Here is a 13181-nt window from a genome sequence, read left to right as displayed (position 1 = left end):
GGTGAGGTCACGGTAGTGGGAATGAGAAAGGAACAATACAGAGACCAATTTAATAGTCCAATTTAATAGGACTTTTAGACCAACTGAATTTAGAGATGGGAAGAGAAAAGCCAAGGATGACATCATAGGTTCAAGCCTTGCTAGACTAGAATGGATGATTACATCAACTGAGCCTGTTTTTACTAACCGTTGTATTCCCAACGCCCAGCACAGTGCCTTGGCCATGAAAAACCTTCTATAAACATTTGTTGGAGGGGAAAAAAGGTGGATGGATGATGGAAGAAGCAAATTTTCAGGAAGATGATGTGTTATGTAGTCTTAGACACATTGAATTTAGAGTATGGTAGAAGAGCCCAGCAGGTGGTTGGAGATTTGAGTCCAGTGCTCTGAAAAGGAAAGGGAGAAAGATGTACCTCTAAGAATCATCTGCACAGAAGTGGCAGCTGACACAATGAGAGTGGATGAAATGGCATAGAGAGCAGGTATAAAGAGAAAAGAAGTGGGGTCTGATGACCAAACTGGGGATCTATCTGCAATATGGGACAAAGGAAGAAAGACAAAGGGAAAACCAACAAAAGGAAATGACAATATTTACAACCCTTTGCCGTACTGTTATAGTATACTCACATATATCTGCACATCCCTGGTAAGCTCTCTTTTTCTTAACACTGCACAATCTTGCCCAGCATAAAGATGATACAAATGCAAGCTGGAGACTACCACATACCTATCTGCCTCAATAAGGTATTTTTTAAAGCCTCAATCCTGGTCTTACTAGTTTTGCTCACCTTGAATCTAACAGCCAACATTAATCCCTTTTTAATTTAGAAATTAGGCTTATTCTTTCAAGCAATCATGTACTGAACACCTATTATGTATCCAGCACTATACTCAGCAAAGTGGAAGTAAAAATCAGTCTCTGGTCATCAAGGAAATTAAAATCGACTTGGATTATAAAGAAACACTTGAGCATAAAACAATTAAAGTTCGGTTAAGAGCTGACCTATATGATTTGAACCAAATAGCATTTCATCCAGTGAGAATACCATTCAACGCCTATCGACATCTGCTCTTTCTTTTCCCTAACTCAGAAGATTGACAAAGGAGCTAAATTCTACACAGCTGTACTTCCTATTTAAGGCCCAACCATGCCATATTGTAAATTTCTCTTAACCTTTCTTTCTTCCCCACTGTTCCATAAGGTCTCGTTAATCTTTGTATCTAGTGTCTCAAACATGGTAGTCATTCAAATGTTTGTTAAATGAATGAATGGATCAGAAGCTAAGCCAAGCCCAGAACAGCCATATCAGTGTCCTTAACACTCTCCTATGGCAAATCCCAAACGCTTTAAGGGTCAAGGAAGTTACCTAACATGACCTTTGACCTGGCCTTGGCCCCATGGGATGACTGGTATTAAAAACTTGGTGTTGAGCATTAAGACAAAGGCTCAGAAAAACCCCAGCAAATCTTAAAATGCTTTTAGAAAAGAGGAAGAAAGAATATTAGAGCCCAATTCCTGAGGCATAAAATGTGCTCACTAAATGTTTGATGAGTGAATGAACAAAGGAGAGCTGAGGAAAGCCAATGAGCTCAAGAAGAGACCAAACTCAGGGGGGCAGGTGTGATAGGTGGGGCTGTACCTAAAGCCCTATCTAGCTGACACTCAACTGAATCTATTTCCTAACTAACGGCTATTATGTCCATTTCTATGGATTAATTCTCCAGCTAACCCCTTCTTCACTAATCCCAACTTCCCATTAAAGGAAAACAAATCCTATAAACCACACAATCATCAGTGCCTCCTACACTGGACTGTACATATTCATCACCTCGATATTTTGTTAAAATGAAGGTTTTGAATCATTACATCTGAGGCCAGATGTAATGAGGCCACAGATTCTGCATCTCTAACGAGTTCCCAGGTGATGCTATACTGCTGGTCGACAGACCACACTTTTCCAGCATGAAGAGCCTAGAAGACATTGCAGATAATATGTGTGTAGTCTTAAAATCACAGTTAAGATAACTCCTGCTCCCACACTTCCTAGTTGTAAAATCTTAGACAAGTCATTTTACTGAGCCTGCCTTTGGAATATGGTGCTTACTAGGTACCAGGAACTAATGCTTCAAATTTATCAACTTATGAATAGGACTTAAGTTAAACAACCTGTCCAATGTGGACACAATAAATCCAGATCTTATTCTAGGAGTTTGATTCAAGAACCTGGTGCTTAATCACTGTATAAGACTGCCTTTTCAGCACAGCTCCCAGAGCCATTATGAAGATTAAATAATAATTGGTACTTAGCTCACATTTACTGAGCACTCATAGGCTCCAGACCTCTGTGTAAGCTCCCTTGGGAGCATATTAACTCATTTATCTTCATGCCAGCCCTAAGAGGCAGGTACTATTAGTATCACCATCGTACAGGTTTTAAAATAGGCCCAAAGAAGTTAAACAGCTTAAGGTCAAACACTAGTGCAGTCAAGGTCGGAATCCAGGCAGTCTCGCGGCAGAGCCCGGCGCTCTTTTGCCACAAGCCAGCAGAGGATGCGGCCCAGGGTTCCGGGGACCAGATATCAGCTCACCCACTCAGGGCGGTCTAACTGCCAGGTCCGCTCACTCCCCAAACAAACCAAGCCCTCGTCTACACGTAGCTTTACGTACATCTGTGGGAAGTGTCTTTCTCGGCCCACAACCCGGACCCCCATGAACAAGTCAGGGCTCTAGAGAAAAATAATTTGTCAGGTCCTAAGAAGAGCTGATTGGCTAAACATCTTGAGAACTGACTTACACTTAAACTATAACACAGTTGCTCCGGGACCCCCTTAATCTGCGGCCCCCAAAACATGCACCGCAGGCTGGGCTCCGCGCGCCTACTCCGCCTACATCCGGTCTCGAGCCCGAGGGCCGCCTCTAATCCCATTTGCTCTCCAACACCGCCCTCTGCCGGCCTTCCCTTGGGTCGCCGGCATTGTGAGTCCCTTCCGGGTGTCCCGGAAGCGGAGTTTTCTCTTCCGGGACGAGCGTCTGGGTGACCGCACGTGGTAGTAGCGCCGGGGCTTGAACCTAGCTGGCAGAGAAGTGATTGCAACTGTCTCCTAGAGAGAGGGAGCCGAGCCGGAGCCATGGAGGGTCAGAGCGTGGAGGAGCTGCTGGCAAAGGCGGAGCGGGACGAGGCAGAGAAGCTGCAGCGCATCACGGTGCACAAGGAACTGGAGCTGGAGTTCGACCTGGGTAACCTGCTGGCCTCGGACCGGAACCCTCCGACCGGGCTGCGGCACGCGGGACCCACGCAGGAGGCCGAGCTGCGGGCCCTGGCGCGGGACAACACGCAGCTGCTCATCAACCAGCTGTGGCAGCTGCCCACCGATCGTGTGGAGGAGGCGCTGGTGGCGCGGCTGCCGGAGCCCACCACTCGTCTGCCGCGCGAGAAGCCTGTGCCCCGGCCGCGGCCGCTTACACGCTGGCAGCAGTTTGCGCGCCTCAAGGGCATCCGTCCCAAGAAGAAGACCAATCTGGTGTGGGACGAGGGGAGCGGCCAGTGGCGCCGCCGCTGGGGCTACCAGCGGGCCCGCGACGACACCAAGGAATGGTTGATCGAGGTGCCCGGGAATGCCGACCCCATGGAGGACCAGTTCGCCAAGCGGATTCAGGCTAAGAAGGAACGGGTGGCCAAGAACGAGCTGAACCGGCTGCGTAACCTGGCCCGCGCGCACAAGTTGCGGCTGCCTAGCGCGGCCGGCATGCACCCTACCGGACACCAGAGTAAGGAGGAGCTTGGCCGCGCCGTGCAGGTGGCCAGGGTCTCCACCGCCTCTGTGGGGCGCTTCCAGGAGCGCCTGCCCAAGGAGAAGGCGCCCCGGGGCTCTGGAAAGAAGAGGAAGTTTCAGCCTCTTTTCGGGGACTTTGCAGCCGAGAAAAACAGCCAGTTGGAGATGCTGCGAATAATGAACAGCAAGAAGCCTCAGTTGGACGTTACGAGGGCCACCAATAAGCAGATGAGGGAGGAGGACCAGGAAGAGGCGGCTAAGAGGAGGAAAAGGAGTCAGAAGGGCAAGAGAAAGGGGGGCCGACAGGGTCCCGGGGGTAAGAGGAAAGGGGGCCCGCCCAGCCAAGGAGGGAAGAGGAAAGGGGGCTTGGGAGGCAAGATGAATTCCGGGCGGCCTGGCTTGAGTGGCAAGAGAAAAGGAGGGCAACACCAAGGAGGAAAGAGGAGGAAGTAAATTTCACCCTCGGACCTGCTTGTAAACCAAGAACTGTACTTAATGTTAAGTTCTAGGTACAGTAGGGGGATACAGAAGATGGGGCCGCTGCCTGCATCGAGCTTCAGGTTAAAGGGCTAGGCTTGCCCTCCTCTGAAGATGGTTGTAAATGTTTGATTCGACAAATTAATGCATTTCCCACAGCCAAAACTTTTGCTGGAGATTAAAGGATGTATTTAAGGACATACGAATTGTAAAGAATTTGTGGAAACTAGGAGTGAGTTCTGTTTTTAAACAGCCATTTTTTTTCTCTCTCTCTTTAAACTTTGGATGGGGTGTAAGAGAGAGAGCTGGTCATATTTCAGAGACTTTTAATAGATTGGTATCTGCATTATTTTGATAACAAGCTTGTGTATTTATCAAAGGAGAGGGACAGAAAGGTTACATTTTCAGAATGGTTGTAAAGGTTATTTAATAAAAGTGTCTTATGTAATGTTGCTTTTAACTTTTTGGCTACTGGTACAAATCTTAAGTAAAGCTTGTGACCTGGATACCTGGCACAGATTACTTTCATTTACTTTCTAGAAAACATAGCTAAATTATGATTTCAGTGAGACCACTTTTATTAGAAAAGCTCATACTTCTTTTGGTATCAGATATAATATTGAAAGTGTAGTACAACTGGTGCCTCTTTCAACACTGAAAACATTAATTTGCTGTAAATGATAAATTGGGGCTTCACTAAATAATAGTAATAATCCTCATTAATCCTAATTTTATACTTAAATCTTTATCAACGTTTATGTCCCCAGTTTTTTTAAAGCTTCAAGTAGGTCTCTTTGGGGAAGAGAGAAAGAAACTCACAAAGTCCTTACTTGGAACATTATCTTTTGATTCATTTGTCAAATTTAACCTGAGCTGGTTTGATTAGGAGGTGAAATGTTTACAGCTATTCTGGGTCTCTTTCCCTAATTGATATCAGTAACTCATCTTCGTAAAAATACATATCTCCTGAAAAGGATTCATAGTACATCTAGAATGGGGGGGGGGTAGTGCTTTTTTGCTGCTGTTATAGGTCTGAGGAGCCACTCTACTCTTGCTTTTTGGTTTGACAATTGATAGGAAATTAAAATTGAGATCGTTTGTCTCTCATTTTTTCACTGTTGTCTCATCTTTGTTACTTTTAGAAATTGCTATGAAAGAAAAGATTAATTCAGATTTCATAATAGGTTACTAAAACACAGATGTTCAGTTGTTACTGTCTTAAAATACTTTGTGATAAAGTTAACTCTGCCATCATTGATCATTGTTTCCACTGGGACCTGGAAACTTGGAGCTGCTAAACCCTGGCCCTCCCTTCCCACATAACCGTGGAAACTTAACTACTGATAAAACCATTTAATGGTATCCCGAACAACTTCATCAAAAGCCAAACCATTCATAGACCATTTAACACCTTTTAAATTCTTCTCAACTGTCCGGGATTTTTTGTTTTTGTTACTGTTTTGTTTGGGAATTTTTCTGGCTTTTGTTTTGTGACTTGATCTAGCAGTTGGACACAATACTGGCCTTGTAAAAAAAAAAAAAAAAGACCCTAGGGCTTTTTGCAAAGTTCTTGTTTACCGTTAAAACAAATTTAAATGCAGTGTCTTAATTTATTCTGAAAATACTCTGAGAAGCCAAAATAGCAGTCAGAGTGGAAAAAGAATGCCCTTGTTTCTCCCTTTCCCCTCGTCCCCAACTTGTGACATAGTTTATATAGAGACATAGGAAAGTACCCCAAATCCCTACGGAGCAGTTACCTGTGTGGCAATTTCAAAGGTGGATGGTGAGACTTTGCAGCTGGGGCAGTCGTAGTTCCGACTGGTGGGAAAATGGTCCTCTGCCAAGGGCTGTCGCTGGGGCCGGAGACCGCGGCGCGGGTGGGCGGAGGAGAGGCGGCGGCCGGGATTGGCCGGCGGAGGAGGGGGCGGGGCCGCGGAGAGAAGCACTCCGCACAGCCATGGCCGCTCCTCGCGACAGGGTAGCGCACTTGCTGAGGCAACTGCAACGCGCAACGTGAGTGCGGGCGGCGCGGCCTGGCGGGCAGGGGATCGGAGGGTGCGGCCGAGCCCACGCAGCCCCCGGGGAGCAACTCGCCCGGGCCGGCACGTTCTTCCTCGTGTCACTTTCGAGAATTTGGGGACCGGGTACCGCAGTGCGCGGCGGCCTGGACGGCGCTGTCTGCCAAGCAGCTAAGCAGCCAGACGGCCAAGCGCGCCGCGATAGGCTGCTTTTCCTCTGCCTGATCTGCGGTTTAGGAAAGTAAGGCCCAGAGAGGAGAGCGCCTGGTCCCAGATCTGAGCAGGCAGCGGAGAGCTTGGAACAGTGACCCAGAGAAATGCATGTATCCAATCAACACACATGTATCGGGTGTATGTAATGTGCCCAAAACTATTCTAGGTGCCGGGGATACAAAGACGAAAGACTGCAGCAAAGTCTAGCAGGGAATTGCATGAGCGGACAGGAGTGAAACGGGCCTCTGCAGAATGCAGCGGACAGAGGGCGTAGAAGAGAGAGGGATGAGAGAAATCACCAGGAGCTTGACTCCCTGGCATGTACAGAACAGTCAGGGTATTAAACGTTATGACACGTCTGACTCGCCCTCCAGAAATGCCGGGTACATAGTAGCTGCCTGATAAATACTTGTTGAATGTGCAGGTGCACAAGTCCGCCTGGGAACACAGGGGGAAAAAATGAGCTAACAGGTGGAGATAAATAGGGGGAAAGCAGGGGACTAGAGAGGAATTTCAGGCAAAGGGAAGAGCAACACCAGAGACAAAAGCCGTAGTTCCAGGATCTAAAAGTAGCTAAAGACTGGACCTACCATGATAGGAGGACGTGAGGAAAGAAAAAACAGATGGCGAAAGACCATGAATTAGAAAATAGCCAAATTTACTGGGCACTTACCAAGCACAGGGCACTGTCCTACACACTTTACATGTACTACTACTAATAACTCTAATCCTTACAACAACGCTATGCCAAGCTGTATTATTATCCTTCTATTACAGACAAAGAAATAAAGGCATGGAGAAAAATAATTTGCCCAGTGTCATACACTAAGCAAGTGGCACACCCATAATCTGGACCCAGGTGTTCTGGCTTCACTATCCTTGTTCTCAGTCCTATGCTAAGGAATTTTAATTGTGTCCTGTAGATAACAGAAAGCTGTTGAAGCAATAGTCCTCACTGTGAAACATACTCTTTGAGATGCCCCATGAAAAAAGAATCCCATGGCCAGATAAGTTTGCGAAACTAACCAAATGCTGCATCACCCTGTGGAGAGTCAGGATATACGTCAGCACACGAAGGACACTGAGAGCTCCTGCAGGGAAGAAAAGAAACAAAAAGTTTAGCTGTATTTAAACTCTTTGTTCTAAACCTGTGTCATCACAGAACTCTTTATCAAGCAACCCCATTCATATCCCTTGGAACCAGTGTCACGTAGAACGTGTTTTTGGAATAGCTGCATGCAAAGGAGGGTGGCATGATTAGAATTAAGCTGAAGCTTTCTGGTGGCAGTGGAGAGGAAAGACTGGAGGTAATTGTCAGGCTCCAGCTAAAAGGCACCAAGGAGCGGCAGTTGGTACAAGAGGGTAGATGTAAGAGAGATGGAGATGTAAGAAAAATTGGTTAGAATCAGCAGGATTTTGTGTCTGATTAGTGAGACAGGAGAAGTGGAGTTTTCTGGCTGGGGCATCGGTAAACAGTGGGGCCATTTACCAACGTAGGGACTGTAAACTTTAGGAGGAAGATGATAATCATTTTGAGTTGGACATGCCTCACGTACATCCAGGTGAAGACCCCGAGCAGGTAATTGAATACATTGTTCTGGAGCTCGGGAGCGAGTTGGAAACACACCCATATAGAGAGAGCAGTTGACACCATGGATGTAGAAGCAAAGGCCTTGACAAACTGTATTCCTAGAAGAAAAGGGCTGAGGATGAAGTCCTGCGGAGCAGCACTGTGTGGTGCTTTGTTCTTTGCATTTTTTTTTTTTTAATCCCATGTAGAAAGTGAGAGATTGCAGGTAAAAATCTTGGGAAATTGGGAAATGGTATCACTGGGCCCACGTTTTGCCCGGGGAAAGTCTGCCAGAGCTGAGGTAAAGCTGTGCCCACCTGCTTTGGACAGGGCAGCACTCCATCTTCCTGAGAGACAAGTCCCTCCACCCCAGGGCAGCCCACCACTCAGTCCACACACACAGCAGCTGTGCTGACAGCCAGCTGCTCTGGCCTCATTTCCATTACCTGCTGGCCTCTTTAGGCACTTGGATTTGCACATGCTTTGCACTCTGACTGCTGGAAAAGGAACCAGCATTAAAGGATAGGAGGGGTGACCAAAGAGGTGAGAGGAAGGAAGGGAAGGAGGGAAGGACAGTTTGCAGTGCTCTCATCCCCAGGGTACCGCAGGGAACCAAGCAGCCTAACATCCATGGGACTTAAGTGTGTGTGTGGTGGTGGTGGTGGGGGGGGGTCGGTGGGGTCAGGCAGGGCAGATAATAAACAATAAACTAGTAAGTAAAACTTAGAGTATATTTGATGCAGCTAGGTACTAAAAAGAAAGAGAAAGCAAAGGGGGATGGGGTGTTGGAGGAGAGGATGCAATTTTAAAGACAGAGAAAACCTCAACTACTTACAGTTTCCTGTGGCTGCTGTAACCAATTACCATGAACTTAGTGGCTTAAAACAACACACATTTATTATCTTACAGTTCTGAAGTTCAGAAGTCCAAAATCAGTTTTCCTGGGCCCAAATCAAGGTGTCGGCAGGGCCACATTCCCTTCAGAGGCTCTAGGGCAGAGTCCATTACCTTGCTTTTAACAACTTCTAGAGCTACAACGCCTGCATTCCTTTGCTGGTGGCCCCTTCCTCCATCTTCATAGCCAGCAACGTAGCATCTCGCTTCAGCGGTCACATTGCCGCCTTCTGTGTCAAATCTCCCTCTGCCTCTTTCTTAGAAGGACACTGTGATTACCTTTAGGGCCCACTCAGATGATCCAGGATAATCTCTCCATCTCAAGATCCTTAACACATCTGCAGAGTCCCTCTTGCCACACAAAGTAATATTGACAGGGTCCAGGGATTAGGACCGGAACAGCTTTTGGGCTCAGCTCAGCACACTCACCAGGGAAGTAACTGTTGCAAACCACTTGGCTCTCTGGGGACATATCTGGAGTTGGAGCATGCCTGGCATGGTTTCAGAACAAGGTGTCTGGATCAGACTGAGCGAGAAGGAGATGAGGCCAGAGACACGGTGGGCATGTCGGGGTGGCCAAGGATGACCCTAAGGTTTTTGGCCTAAACAACCAAAGTTGAAGTTGTCATTAAGCTGGGATAAGGAAGAGGCTTTGAGGGGAAGACCAGGAGCTGAGTCTTAGGGACAATGTGAGACGCCTAATAGACATTCAAGTGACGATGTCGAGTAGGAAGTTGATTCTGGAGTTCAGGAGAGAAGTCTAAACAGAAAGAGTAAAGTGGGAGTCATCAACATAGAAGGTGATCAAGGCCATGAGACCAGGTGAGGTCACTCAGGGAGTGAGTGAGTGTGGTAAGAAAAGAGAAGGATCTACGGGCTGAACACTGGGACCCTCCAGCATTTAGAGTCAAGAGCATGAAAAGAAACTAGGCCAGGAGCAGGCAGTGCAGTAAGAAGAAAACCAGGGAACTGTGTCCTGGAAACCAAGGGAAGGAAGTATTTCCAGGGAGGAGGGAGTGAACGGGAGGATGCAAATGACAGGTCTGAACTGAGAACTGAGTGGTGTATTAGCACCGAGAGGAGGGCCTTAGCGACCTGGTAAGTTTGTCAGTGGAGACATGGGGCAAAGGCTCATTGGAAGATATTCCAGAGGGAATGGGAGAAGAGAAACTGGAGAGAGCAGGTGTAGTTGGCTGAAGGGAAGGGGGGAGGCGGGGGCAACAGTGGGAAAGGGAAGGGGGACAAGAGGAAGTTGTTGGTTGATGGTTGATATAATATGCGGAAGTCAACATTTTCCTACTGATGGATCAGATTTGGGGGCAGGGAGATTTTGATGACGCAGGAGAGGAAAGGAAGAACTGTTGGTAGTGATGCTTGACGTTTAGTGCACAGGGGAGAGGTTGGCCTTTGCTAAGAGCGTGGCCAGTTTATTAATAATACCAGGAGGGAAGCCAGAATAATGGTGCCAGAGCCAGATGGTGGGTAGATAAGAGCCTCGCTCTAACCCTGCGGATTTCAGGGGCCCAAGGATGCGTGGGAGAAAAGGAAATGGAGTCAGTGGATGTAGGCGAGGAGGAGAGAACCAGCCGGAGGGGTTAAGAAGTTGAGAGTTTTAAGCATGAAACTCTTGTATATGATGACAAGGATCAAGTAAGGGGGAAGAGGCTAGGACGTACAGAACAGATGGAGGTCCCAAGACAGCAAGAGGGGGTGGGATTCAGACCACAACTAAGGAGTAAGAATGATGAATTGAGTGAGGTAGCCTGAAAACTTGAAATATATATAATAAAAAGAGAAGGGGGGATGGGTGCTCCCACAGTCCTTCGTGTTGGATAGCTTCAAGTTTGGATTTTTCCTTCCCTTTGAGTCTCTTTTTTTGTCCTGGAGGGGCGTAAAGCAGGGAAAGACCTCGAAAGTAGTGCCTTGTGAAGGATAACGCCAGGGCCTTGCCTAATGCCGGTGTTCCTGCGGGAGCCGGCAAATGGCTCAGACCCGCCGGGATGCTCTTGGGAAACAATTCCACGTGGCGTTCTCAGCCGTGCCCACCAGATGGCAGCCTCGGCTCATGGTGGCGCTCACACCCGCCCACGCCCGTTTTCACTTAATTCAGTTTTTGAGATCTTGACCGTCAGTGAGTTTAACCCTTTTCCTTCCTTCCCCCTGTCCCCTCTCAGATGTGTTCATTCTAAGTTTGCAGGCCGGGGGCAGGGGGGTGGTATGCACGCACGTACCTACTGGACTCACCGGGACAGGGTCCCCTGGGCAATAGAGAGAAACATAAACCCTTTTGCGAGGCTCAGTCGGATGGCGAACAGCAGGAAGAGAAGCCGGAGAAGAGACCGTCCAAGAAATCGGAGGCGACCAGGACAGGAAGGGATACGGAGGTCAAGGGAGGGAAAGTCTCGAAAGAGGAGGGCGTGGGAAATCCGTAGAGGAGCGGACTGAGAACTGAGCCGGGGTGAGGGATTCGGCGAGAAGGTGACAGATGTGACAGTAGGTGTGACAGTAATTTATGCGGACCCGGAGGGTGGGGCCGGGGAGGGGCCGAGCAGGCGGAGCCGAGAAGGGACGGAGGCGCGAGGTGATGACCAGGGTGGCCTGCAGGCCCACTGAGGGCTTCCGGAGGAAACGGCCCAAAGCCTGCTGGAAGAAAGACGAAACACCCTGAAGACAACGGGAAAATAACACGGAAAGTTCCACGGGAGAAGGATGGGGAGATGAGGTGCGAGTAGTTAACACTGGGTCAATTTGGCCAAAGCTCCTAACCTAGGAAGAGCTAAGACCCCATTTTTTGGGGGGGCTTAAACAATAGAAATTTATTTTTCCACAAATCCGGAGGCTAGGAGTCTGAGATCAAGGTGTCAGCGGGGTTGGTTTCTTCTGAGGTCTCTCTCCTTGGCTTGTAGACGGCCGTCTTCTCTCTGTGCCTTCACGTGATCTTCCTCTGTGTGCGCCTTGCGTTATATGAGATTCCACCTTGCTAGCAGGTTCGCTCTGGAGACTCTCCTTGCTGACCTGATGAAGTAAGTGGCCTTGCTGGCCCAGGAATTCCAGGTGCCGTCTAGGAACTGAGGGCAGTCTCCAGTGGACAGCCAGCAAAGAGCCAAGGCCTCAGTCCTATAGCTCTCCGCGCCGGTTCCTCATGTCCCCCGGAGTCGCCAGAATGGGTTTGCGAGTTGCTGCGTCCATGTAGGTCCCGAGGCGGCAGCGGCCGCCGGGAATCAACCCGATGAAGCCAGGAAGCGGACAGAAGTCTTTTGGGAGAGCGCGCAGCGAGGCCTCGGGTGCCCGGCCGGAGAGGCCCTCAGGCGATGCCGGAGGGAGTCCAGCGCCTGTCCCGGGTCCTCACCTGGCCTGCCGGTGGGGACGGGGACGGGGCACCCTCCCTTACACCTTCCTGTAGCCCCAGAGCGCTCATCCCAGCTCCCCGCATTTAACTATAGCTTGAGAAATAAGTGGAAGAACGATCCTACAATGCTAGAAAGACTCCGAGTCAACTTTTTGTCCATGGTGATTTCTGGCTTTTTCTGTCGTGGGGTGTTTGCTGTAGCTACTACTCTGATAGCCTCTTAAGACCAGAATGCAATGTGTGTTACTTTAAGGCTTCTTATATTCTGGTTTTCTGGTTTCACGCTACTTTTTCTTTTCGTTTCCCTAGATGCCAGTGCCCAAGTCATTCTCATACTTACTCCCAAGGTAATAATACATTTTGTGTTTAGCCACAATTTCAGTTTCCACTGTTGGCAATACATTTGGGCAAAGTGTAAAGTAAGAGAATCAAGGCATGTGATAGGAAGATTGGTGAAAATTTTCACTTGAAATTGGTAGTATGAAGTTCTAATTATACTATCTCAGCTGAATGTATGCTACTGATTATGTTTTTGGCTCAAATATATATTTAATGCTATTTACAATGTCTTTCTATTTTAAACAGAATTATTTGCCAAAGCTAAAAGTGGTGACACAAATAGGATTTTAGGGTTGTCTGAGCTCATCAAACAGAATTAATCAAGATGAAATCTCTGAAAGGTTCTAATACATCCCCAAAGAAGAGTCCGAAGAACAATGTGGTTCCCAGAAGGAAAAAACTTGCTTGGATCAATTTTTAAAATAACACTCTATTTCTTAATAATTAAAAATGACAAAAGTTTTCAGTTCCTACAAACATCTTCATTCTTACCAACTCCATTGTCCACAGAGCAGTGGGCAGCTCATTGTAGCTTCAACGTGTCCTC

The 13181-nt window shown here is 47.9% G+C and overlaps 2 protein-coding genes and 1 long non-coding RNA gene across 24 annotated transcripts in view; 2 read left to right on the top strand and 1 right to left on the bottom strand.

Moving 5' to 3' along the window:
• LOC137210377 (uncharacterized) overlaps positions 1–6495 on the bottom strand; it is a 94250-nt gene extending 87755 nt beyond the window's left edge. The window contains exon 1 of the long non-coding RNA XR_010936489.1: positions 6009–6495. This is a non-coding gene — a long non-coding RNA (uncharacterized lncRNA). The remainder of the gene's footprint in view (positions 1–6008) is intronic.
• Positions 3024–4757, top strand: RRS1 (ribosome biogenesis regulator 1 homolog). The gene has a single exon (XM_067712201.1). It carries the CDS (start codon positions 3130–3132, stop codon positions 4225–4227), a length of 1098 nt encoding a protein of 365 aa, XP_067568302.1. The 5' UTR covers positions 3024–3129; the 3' UTR covers positions 4228–4757.
• The window catches only part of ADHFE1 (alcohol dehydrogenase iron containing 1), a 33423-nt gene continuing 26392 nt past the window's right edge, over positions 6151–13181 (top strand). For 20 of the 22 annotated variants that reach the window (XR_010936484.1, XR_010936485.1, XR_010936483.1 and 17 more), the window contains exons 1-2: positions 6151–6264; positions 12605–12642. Coding sequence is in view for 11 of the 22 variants with exons in the window: in XM_067712200.1 (XP_067568301.1) it covers positions 6209–6264; positions 12605–12642 (94 nt within the window). In the remaining 11 variants the exon portion in view is untranslated. The remainder of the gene's footprint in view (positions 6265–12604; positions 12643–13181) is intronic. The other 2 variants (XM_067712194.1, XM_067712195.1) reach the window with 2 other exon arrangements.

This window comes from Pseudorca crassidens, chromosome 17 (assembly GCF_039906515.1).
Source record: "Pseudorca crassidens isolate mPseCra1 chromosome 17, mPseCra1.hap1, whole genome shotgun sequence".
Classification (NCBI taxonomy): Eukaryota; Metazoa; Chordata; class Mammalia; order Artiodactyla; family Delphinidae; genus Pseudorca; species Pseudorca crassidens.
Note: the sequence above shows the minus strand (reverse complement) of the source record. Positions and strands in the feature narration are given on the sequence as shown.

Excerpts from the sequence above, each read along its gene's own strand:
- RRS1 (XM_067712201.1), top strand. The coding sequence starts at position 3,130 with ATGGAGGGTCAGAGCGTGGAGGAGCTGCTGGCAAAGGCGGAGCGGGAC.